We start from the raw sequence: 11375 nt of genomic DNA, 5'->3' as shown, positions 1-11375 counted from the left end.
TATTCCACCCACCTTAATGAGGATCCTTTAGGTGTTGCGATGCCATAGCCTTTGGAATCCAGGTTTCCACCAACTTTCATGGTGTCGCAAGGCTTCCTTTGCTCAATGTACTCGTTCATCGTGGACTCCAACAAGTAGGCATATTTCCCTTTGGACTTCCGCACTCTAGCCACCCCTTCGGCCGTAGTCCTCACAAACACAGAGGGCTCCGCACTCCGCATGTAGGTCCACATTTTATCAAACACTGCAATTTTAGATCTCTGCAGGAAAAGTAAGGGGCCAGATAGCATTAAGAGATGGCCCTAAAAAATTACTCACAAAACACAAAAAGAGGTATTACTTTTCAAAACATAGATGATACACACAATATGAACAAATCTTATCTTTCAACAATTTTTTTCACTAATAACAATTCTATGAAATTGTTATTATGCCAAATCATTTTTAATAGATTTGCAAGGACCTGAAACATCGATTTACTATGGTAAACAAAATACTGTATATCTAGAAGTAATCTGAAATAGTCACAATCCAAAATAAATTGAAAAATGCACTATACTATCTATAGGAATAATTCAAATTAGGAGACAACAAAAAGGATATCTTTGCTGCCCAAATCCTAAATGGTCGATTCCTAATTAGTGCTAGAACAGGATCTGTGTAATGTGGGTTGGTCAGGCATGTAAGTGGTGAGATTCTAATGAAATGCCTATTCGCTGTGGAATAAAGATAATATTACGCTGGAAACTTCCATCTAATACTGACTGAAACATTTCTAGAATAACACTGATTTTTAAAAGAATATTCTTTGGCCATTGAAGTTTTCTTTTAATTAAACAGGACTTTTTTTCTTTGAATATTTAAACACCAAAATCCTATTTATTTCAAGATATACTGGAAAAAAACCAACATTCTTATCAGTGACAGATATGAAAGAAAGAAAGGCTAATTGAAACTGTATTATTAAAGGAATATTTATCTTAAAACTTAATGGACTCAAAAGCAAAGATACACATCAAAAGAGTCATTTAATACTTCCTATTCAGACTCAAAAGAAGCTGAGCATAGAGTTGGAAAGTCAAAGCATTTGAATGTCTGCTTATTTTTCTATTCACAACTTTCTCATGACTTTAATCCCTTTTGGGAAGATGACTTTGAATAACCCCTTTTGTTATTTTAATTTAGTAAGTTTGAAATGAAAAATTGAAATCGAAGACTTACTTTTAAAACTTAAGAGGTTTGGGGGGGTTTTGTTTGTTTTTTATTCTAAGGAATTTAAAAAATATAACTTTTACCTTACAAAAAGCAGACATATGATATAAATCCAAATGTTTTATAATACTGCCCTGAGGATTCAGGTAGCTTTACGTATAAAAGCACTCTATTTTGGTGAAAATCTTGGGTCAAGTGCAAATAGAGTATAGAGTATGCTTGTATCACTGGGGTTTATGATAGCATAACAGAGATGCTCAGACTTAAGTTGTGTTTCTCACTGTCACCATTGGAGTAGGGGCTGTTGTATTGAGACAGGCTCATGGATCATTTCAGCTCAGTGGTCTATGCAGGCAGAAGGCCAGGTGTCTCCTGAAAAAGGCACTTTAACTCTAAAGATATGTCAACATTCCTTACTTCTTAATACTTATTCTCTCACCTAATTAAGTAAACCACTGTTAAATCTATTACCAAACAATGCCGCTTCAGATTTTAGATTTTAAAATTCATTACCTAGTGAATCAAGCTTTCTTTCTGTTGTAAAAGCATATCCATGAGAGTGAAAATTTTCCTAGGACCCCAGCTATGTTTAGCATGAAGCTTTGTACATAGTAGGTTCTTAATAAATGTATTCTAATTAGCTATTTTGTGATTTAGTTAGGAATCAAAAACCATTTTTGCTTTTTCTGAAACTTTGCCTACTGTAGAAACTGCTTGTTTGTGTTTCCTCCTATAGTCTGCCTTCATATTCTCAAACAAATTGAAAGATTAGTTATAGCATTTGAGTTTGATTAAATAGGAAGCAATCTGGCTAAACCTCAAAGTTTTTTTGTAATGTGAATTCTTACAAAAACATGACGTCAATATCACAATTTTGGAACAAAATCACAGGCTGATAAAGAAGAGTTCAAAATGATGACACAATTATTTTATCAAATCATCCATTAAATGTCAATTTTTCCAAGTTCAAAATATCAATTTTGAGGCATTAAAATATTACATGAAATATGAATGCCCGTCAGAGAAAATTCAAAAATTAGCAATAACATTTTCTGTTTCATTCATAAAATATTTTCTGCTGGTTTTAAGAATATTTCTCTAAGTGTAAATATAATATTTCCAAGAATGAAAGGATTTTAAAATACAATGTAGAAAAAAAATGGACCTAGCTACTTTCATCTGAGCTGTTGATCGCTGTCTTTGCAGTTTGAATCATTTAGAAGATATATTAGTTCCGGTATGTTAGGTCATTAGTTCTGGTATGTTAGGTCACCTAGACATACAAGTTCTGTTAGTCATTTTTTTATAATGAGGCTTCACATGTATTATAACATATATGACATATTCTTATGAGGAGCATGATTTTATGATGTAATTGTAGATTAATAACATCTATAAACTATCTGAGACTTTAAAATACACATTGATGATACTGAATCAGACTGAAAGTAACTTTTTTCATAAGTCAGAGTTTCTGTAAGATAGACAATTTTTCCTCAGTTAGCTAAATCATTTGGCTCACAGTTTTTAGTTTACTGTTCCCTTTTTTAACAAAGTTAATAAAATGTTTTCACGACCATATCTTTTCAAGAGCTATTGTTTGAACATATTTAGCCAAAGGTTGACAAATAAGATAACTCATAAACATTATAATACTGTTCTGTTGAAAACTGCGATTCATTAGGACAAGACATTTACTAATTTGAATTTCACAGCTACTTTCAAAACAAGAATTAGAGGAATCTGATGACATTCTTACTGAGAGACAATTCAGAATATATGTATTTACTTTCTATTAAACATATCAGAAAAAGTGTTAGACTAAATAATAAAAATGATGCCTAGAAATCTTGATTTTCTCCAAAACCATAGCAAAAATAAAAAAGTAACCGGCAGAAAAACATTCCAAAGGTAAAGCAAAGTTTTGGGCTTCTCATCTAAGAAGATGCATGATAAATTATAGTTATTTTTCATTAGGTTGGTGCAGAAGTAATTGCTGTTTTTGCCACTACTTTCAATGGCAGAACCACAATTACTTTTGTGCCAACCTAGTAGGTTAATGTAGGTGACAGTGTTTAGTTTGGCCTAATTCATATATTTGTGGTCTACCTGATGCACTGGGGAGCACACTACAATCATCGGATCCACTCCAGCCTCTTGACCACTTATTTCTTATAATATATTTACAAATACACTAAAAAATAATGTAATACCATGTGGTCAACTAAGATACTGTTCTTAATAGCATTTCCTGTTGAAATTTTGGAATCCAGCAATTTCATGTTACATGCACACATTGTTCTACCAAAAGCACCCAGATAATTTAAGCAATTGTATAGAAAATGCAAATCAAAGACAAATCGAATTGCCTCAATTAGCCCCTTTGTGTGGACTTTGGAGATGAACGCCAGGCAATGATGATCACCACCCTCATAAGCAACATCTACATTTGAGCAAATTTTACCAAAGTAGAAGAGGGAACACAGGCAAGCCATACACACTTTTAAAATAAACCACATAATTTCCCATCATCTGTAATACTGATCTGAATGCTGGTCCAGAGAAGAACATGATGCAATGCAAAAGGAAAACACAGGGGTTGACAATCATTTCTGTCAAGATGGCCGCAGGGAAGAGTTACAAGTCTTTCTCAGGAACAACTGCACCTTGATTTTCTACCTCTTTTGCAAATCTACATGCTGCTTTTCACGAAATTTAAACTCTCTCTCTCTATATACATATATATATAAATATATATAAATAAATATATAAATATAGATAAATAAATATATAAATATATATAAATATATATAAATAAATATATATATAAATATATAAATAAATAAATATAAATATATATATAAATACATATAAAAATATATATAAATATATAAATACATATATAAATATATATAAATATACAAAATATATATAAATATATATACAAATATATAAATATATATACAAATATATATATAAATAAATATATACAAATATATATAAATCTATATACAAATATATATAAATATATATATACAAAAATATAAAAATATAAATATATATAAATAAATATATAAATAAATATATAAATAAATATATAAAAATTAAATAAATATATATATAAATAAATATATAAATATATATAAATAAATATATATAAATAAATATATATATATATTTTCCATACAGCTAAGCCAAGGAAGACTGTGTATTTTTTTTTTTTTGACATGAAGTCTCGTTCTTGTCCCCCAGGCTGGAGTGCAATGGCATGATCTCGGCTCACTGCAACTTCTGCCTCCTGGCTTCAAGCAATTCTCCTGCCTCAGCCTCCTGAGTAGCTGGGATTACAGGCACGTGCCACCATGCCTGGCTAATTTTTGTATTTGTAGTAGAGATGGGGTTTCACCATGTTGGCCAGGCTGGTCTTGAACTCCTGACCTCAGGTGATCTGCCTGCTTTGGCCTCCCAAAGTGCTGGGATTACAGGCGTGAGCCACTGTGCCCGGCCGGAAGACTGCGTATTTTGAAGTTACATGTTAAATCAAATACAATCATTCTTTAAGCAAGTATAATAAAGTGAAATGAAATAATTCAGGATGACATTGAGACAAGCACGCTGGTTGGTTCCCTGTTTTAATATGAGCTGGAGAAAAATGATAAAAGCCTCTCACTCAAGCTCTAGCTTATCTAACTCTCAGTCAATCAGTAACAAAAGACCCAAGAAGCTCTTAACTGTAAGTTTTTATTTCAGAAGGTTAGGGTCTTCCCTGGAGCCACTGCATGCACAGTTAGAATTAAACTCCAACCTATAGTTACCCCTTCCTTATTTTAATGCTATAAATAGTTCCCCGGGGGGAAGACTTAAAATGCTAATGCTACATATGACATATGTAGCATGTTGCGCCACTGCCCAAGCTCTAGAAAAGTCCTGACAGAATCCTTCCCTGTAGAAAGATCCTATAAAACTAACATATGCACTACCCTCATGGAGCATTCCTTTCCCCTCTCAGTGCTGGGACCCTTGTGCACAAGCTAAATAAACTTCATTTTTGCTGCTATAACTGGTAGTTTCTCTTGATTTCTATCCTGGGAAACTGCAAGAACCCAGTGCACCAGTAACAACATCTGCCATCACATTTTGATGAGGAGAAAAATGATGCCTACAGTTTAATCTGGTGCATACTTTGACTTCTCTGTGTTTCTTAAGAAGTCAAGTTTCTTTAAACATAGCTATTCAAATCTCTTTCCATGGTTTTGTGTTATTAATAGGCATATCAGTTCAACTAATAATTCACAGAAAATAACAGCGTATCATATTAATATCCTTAAAGAGTCAAAGGAAAAACATGCTCATTGTCTAGCATTGTTGAAGAAACATTTCATATAAATTAAGCACGCCTGAATAATAAAGTTGTGTTGTACCAATAAAGATTTTCACAGAGCTTAATTCCATTGACTTACTACTTCTTATTCATTTGGCTAAAGATGGTAGGTTTTTGCTTATATACTAATTTTATTTTACACAAAAACTACATCATATATTACATATATGAAATTAAAAACTTAATGGTAAATACTTGAAGTCAATAAAAATATTTCTCTCGACATTCCTTTGCACATTAAGCTCTCCTAAAATGTCATGTTTCAGTTTTTGGATTAAAAAAATTTGTATTCAAACTGTCAATTCCATGAAGTAATGAATCAAGTGAGCATAAAATATTTTTTGAATCATTAAAATCAGATATATGAGGTAATCATGACATTTTATATGAAAACTCACAATGTTTGTTTTTTATTAAAATATAATAAATCAGTTTTTATAAAGGGTTACAGTTAATAAAATAGTTTAAAGAAAAGTAGTTTGATTTTTCATGAAAATTTTTCTATACGATTAATTTATCATTTTAAATAAATCTAATTTTAAAATATTAACAAGATTTGCATTAAATTGTACTTCTAACACTAAAATAATGTAATTTCTCAGCTTCTTAAAAATGTAAATGGTATTTATTGACAATTATAACTATAAGGTTTTTTTGTTTGTTTTTTTGTTTGTTTGTTTGTTTTTGAGACGGAGTCTGGCTCTGTAGCCCAGGCTGGAGTGCAGTGGCTCTATCTCGGCTCACTGCAAGCTCCACCTCCCAGGTTCATGCCATTCTCCTGCCTCAGCCTCCCAAGTAGCTGGGACTACAGGCGCCCGCCACCACATCTGGCTAATTTTTTTTTTTTTTTTTTGTATTTTTATTAGAGACAGGGTTTCACCGTGTTAGCCAGGATGGTCTCAATCTCCTGACCTCGTTGTCTGCCCACCTTGGCCTCCCAAAGTGCTGGGATTACAGGCGTGAGCCACCGTGCTCTGGCCAACTGTAAGGTTTTGTTTTGTTTTGTTTTGTTTTTGAGACGGAGTTTTGCTCTTGTTGCCCAGACTGGAGTGCAATGGCGCCATCTTGGCTCACCATAACCTCCACCTCCCAGGTTCAAGCTGTTCTCCTGCCTCAGCCTCCAGAGTAGCTGGGATTACAGGCATGCGCCACCATGCTGGTCTAATTTTGTATTTTTAGTAGAGACAGGGTTTCTCCTTGTTGGTCAAGCTGGTCTTGAACTCCCGACCTCAGGTGATCCACCCACCTCGGCCTCCCAAAGTGCTGGGATTACAGGCGTGAGCTACCACGCCTGGCCTGTTTTGTTTTTTGAGATGAAGTCTCGCTCTGTCGCCCAGGCTGAAGTGCAGTGGCACGATCTGGGCTCACTGTAATCTCCGCCTCCCATTTCAAGTAATTCTCCTGCCTCAGCCTCTCCGGTAGCTGGGATTACAGGCGCCCGCCAACACGCCTAACTAATTTTTGTGTTTTTAGTAGAGACAGGGTTTCACTATGCTGGTCAGGCTGGTCTCAAATTCAAATTCCTGACCTCAGTTGATCCACCTGCCTCAGCCTTTTAAAGTGCAGGGATTATGGGTGTGCACCACCATGCCGGGCCTATAACTGTAAGTGTTTTTTTTGTTGTTGTTGTGTGTGTGTGTGTTTTTTTTTTTTTTAGATGGAGTCTCACTCTGTCGCCTAGGCTGGAGTGCAATGGCATGGTCTCTGCTCACTGCAAACTCCACCTCCTGGGTTCAAGCGATTCTCCTGCCTCAGTGTCCGGAATAGCTGGGATTACAGGCGCCCATCACCACACCCGGCTATTTATTTTTTGGATTTTTAGTAGAGATGGGGTTTCATCATGTTGGCCAGGCTGCTGTTGAACTCCTGACCTCGTGATCCACCTGCCTTGGCCTCCCAAAGTGCTGAGATTACAGGCATGAGCCACCGTGCCCGGTCAACTATAAGTATTTTTAACAGTTTATGGTTTTCAAATGATTAGTACTAGAATGAATCTTAAAAATCTAAAAATTTTACAATCTAAGCCCTTTATTATAGAATCAAGATTCAAAAAGATTACCTTTCCTAAGTTAGCATAGCTCATTAGCCCATAGAAGAACCAGGAATAACACCTGGATATCCAAATTTTCAATAGATGTGTATATACACTAAAGCATAAAAATCCTCAACATAGAGTTTAGATTAAAAATGTTTTGGTAAAAATAAAAAAGTCACTTAACAATATTATAAAATTTAGAGCAATCCAGTAAATATCTACATATAATTTATAAGTAAACTGAGGCTTGAGTAAATTAGAGGCTGTCGCAGCATTTTAATCCACCAGAAGTAAAGCTAGGTCTCAGAGCTCTCTTTGGCATTTTGAAATGACTCTCAAATGTGATAAAACTAGAGTCATGTCATATAAGTTCGTTTTCATACTGTTACAAAGAACTGGACAAGACTGCGTAATTTACAAAGGGAAGAAGTTTAATTCTCTCACAGTTCAGCATGGCTGGAGAGGACTCATTTAACTTAAAATTATGGTGAAAGTCAAAAGGGAAGCAAGGCACCTTCTTCACAAGGTGGCAGGAAGAAGTGTGGAGCAAAGGGTAAGAGCCACTTATAAAACCATCAGATCTCATGAGAACTCAGTCACTATCACAAGAACAGCATGCGGAAAACTGCCTCCATGAATCAGTTTCCTCCACTTGGTCTCTCCCTTGACACATGGGGATTATGGGGATTATAGGGATTGCAATTCAAGGTGAGATTTGGGTAGTGACCCAAAGGCTAGCCATATCACATGTTAATGCTTGTACTAGTCATAGAATCATATCTTTTTGGTAATTTTTATGCTTAAAAAAATGACTTTAAAGTTGTCAATGCAAATGTTATTTCCATATGTTCTCATTACCTTACGAATGGTAAATGATATCATTAATGGAATGCCTACTCATTATACCTTATGTATTAAATATACGTGCACATATATGCATACAATGTGAACTGATAATGTAGAGGAAGAGCAAGTGATACCCCTATGACTCCGTCTTTCATTTTTTAATAGTGTTATTTTTAATAGTGTTATTCAATTGGCACATTCAAGATCTATCATGAACATCTTGATTACGATCAAAACACTTGAAAAGTATATCATATTTTTGTGCCTTAGGTAGAAAATTAGCTTTATCAAAATTAGGTGAGTTTGTAATGAAAATATCAATCATATTTAAAGAACATTGATTATTATTTCTTCATATACAAATGCTGATTTCAACAGAAGTTGTTGTTATACCACTGATTATATACTCATTTCCATTATGTCTAGTATTTCAGTCAACAATTTGGATGAAGATATACATGACAAATATTTCAAATTTGCAGATATTACTACTGTATATGATAGAACCAGTATTTCAATGTTATGAGATTAGGACAATGAGCAAAAAAAAAAAAAAAAAAAAAAAAAAAAAACTAATGTAAAATTAAACAGGAGTGAATGCAAAATCTGGCATGTAGCTTCAATCAATTCATATTCATAGAATGGAATACATGAGGCTTACCACAATTCATTAAAATCAACCAGGTTTTCAGTAAACTTCAAATTAAGGCAAGCAATTAATTCCATGCAGTTACCAAAAAGCTAATAAACTTAAAGATTTTAAATGAAATTATAGAGTCTAGATAACAGAATTCTAATTTCAAATACTTTAAAGGCCAGGGAGGATATATAAGTAAGCAAAATAAATAGCAATGGAGTAATAGACAATGGTGTGATTGTAGTAACTGAAGAATACATGATTTCATTAGAGTCTTTTTTTTTTTCTCCATGTAAACACTGGCCCGCCTGAAGAACATGAATGTTCAGATTGAAATTGTGGTCTGAAATCTTAATTTTTGGATTCAGGTCAAGATCCTCAGAAATCACCACTAAAGAACTGATTCATGTAACCAAACACCACCTGTTCCCCCAAAATCTATTAAAAAAATTAAAAAGATCCTCTATAAGTAGATCAAATCAGACCCCAGATCTAGATACCGCACTGTAAGACTAACATGGACAAACTTGCAATTAAAATATATGAAAACCATAACAAGGGTTTGAAAATATAATAATTAATAGTTGAGGGAATTCAGAACTTTTAGGCTAGTGATGAGAAAAGTTATGAAAGAGATGATAGTTCTCTCCATATATTTGATGTATCTATAGTATGCAAAAGAAAGCAATTACTTAAGTCAGAATTAAGACAAATAAATGAAAATACTTAGGATACAAGTTTTGATCTTGTAAGAACTTTCTAAAGACCGTAACAATGAAAACAAAACAGAATAGATTGTCAATAAAAATAGTGACTCTTAACGAATTCATAAGGTACATTCAAGAATTGTTTGGATGATTAACTCAATAAATGTTATGATATCTCTAAAATGAACAGAATTTGGAAACTAATTTGTAATCTAACTTCTGTGTTTGCAGATGATACAGACATTAGAGATTACCACAGAGAAGGAACTTATCTGAAATGTGAGAGTTGGCTTTTAAAATACTTTAATTCAGCATCTTGATCCGACCTCAACAACATGCATTCAGAAATAGGGCATTTTCAATGTTTGTGTATATGTGTGTGTGTTTACGCAATTAAAAAGTGAAAATAATTATGAGAAAAATTGGTTGTGTTAGCAAACTATCCTAATTTAAAAGTCTATGATATTCTTTTTCATTATAAATAAACAAATTTTAAGGGCAGCACAGGTGGTTTTTTGGAAACTAGGAACACTACTAGACCATTGGTGCTGTGCTCTATAAACCAGCTACCATTGCTTTAGGAAATATCTCTATATGTCCCACTGCCAAGCTAAAGAGTGGTGTTTCAATATTTTGAGGTTACAAAAAAGAACGAAAGAAGGCAGGAAGGAAGGAAGGAAGGGTGGGGGGAGGAAGCGGGGGAAGGAGGGAGGAAGGAAGGAAAGAAGAAGGAAGATTTTAACAATCTTAAGAAAATTTGACTATGAAAAAAAACAGCACTGAATTTGATTTCAAAATAAGGAAATGTATAAAAACCCTGGAACGCAGGAAGTAACATAAAAGGAAAAATGGCTGCAAATTCAAAGAGTACCCAGGAAAATCCCACGAATATACATAAGACAGAATGGGACCCTTGTAGTATCAGTATAAATCCCTTTGGTAAGTCAAGGACCACGATACTTCCTACATTTCTTACCCTCAAATATCATATTACTAAGCCATAGATGGAAAGTGTATCTGTATCCTGAAATAAATGTTTGAAGACTCTGATCTCAATCTTTCTGATAAAAAGATCAAAGTTGTTTCATCAATAGTCACTGTCTGCCTTATAAAAGTATTTAGCTTAAGTCTGCATTCTTTTTGCTATGTCAGGAATGAAAGACTAGTCAGAAAAGTATTTGGAGCAAAATTATATAGGACAATGACTTCATAATTTTTATACACAGTTAAGAAATGGTAATCTTATATATTTCATATTTGTATCATCAGATGCTAGCCACAGTAAAATGTCTGCAGTCATTTTAATGGTTGCTATTTCATTTTGAAAAGCACAATTATTCATATAAGCCTCTAATTTTGTTTGTTTTATTTTAATGCTAATATGAGACTTTTAATTCTACTCAATATTGTTAAAGAAGCAACACAGACTAAAAAATCTGAGAGAGATACTATAAATTTTAAAAACTATAAAACATCCTCTACTATGATAAGATCTTTGTTCCTTTAAAGACACGATGAAATAGCATATTTTGGAACTTTGATAATATTTGTCATTGC

At 33.6% G+C, this 11375-nt stretch overlaps 1 protein-coding gene across 5 annotated transcripts in view; it reads right to left on the bottom strand.

The window, feature by feature from the left end:
- The window catches only part of GRIA2 (glutamate ionotropic receptor AMPA type subunit 2), a 146804-nt gene that overhangs the window by 7841 nt on the left and 127588 nt on the right, over positions 1-11375 (bottom strand). For all 5 annotated transcript variants that reach the window (XR_008678770.2, XM_019025664.4, XM_004040560.5 and 2 more), the window contains exon 13: positions 13-260. Coding sequence is in view for 4 of the 5 variants with exons in the window: in XM_019025664.4 (XP_018881209.1) it covers positions 13-260 (248 nt within the window). In the remaining variant the exon portion in view is untranslated. The remainder of the gene's footprint in view (positions 1-12; positions 261-11375) is intronic.

Source organism: Gorilla gorilla, chromosome 3 (genome assembly GCF_029281585.2).
Source record: "Gorilla gorilla gorilla isolate KB3781 chromosome 3, NHGRI_mGorGor1-v2.1_pri, whole genome shotgun sequence".
NCBI classification, from domain to species: Eukaryota; Metazoa; Chordata; class Mammalia; order Primates; family Hominidae; genus Gorilla; species Gorilla gorilla.
The sequence above is the reverse complement of the archived record's forward strand: the minus strand, read 5'-3'. Positions and strand labels throughout refer to the sequence as shown.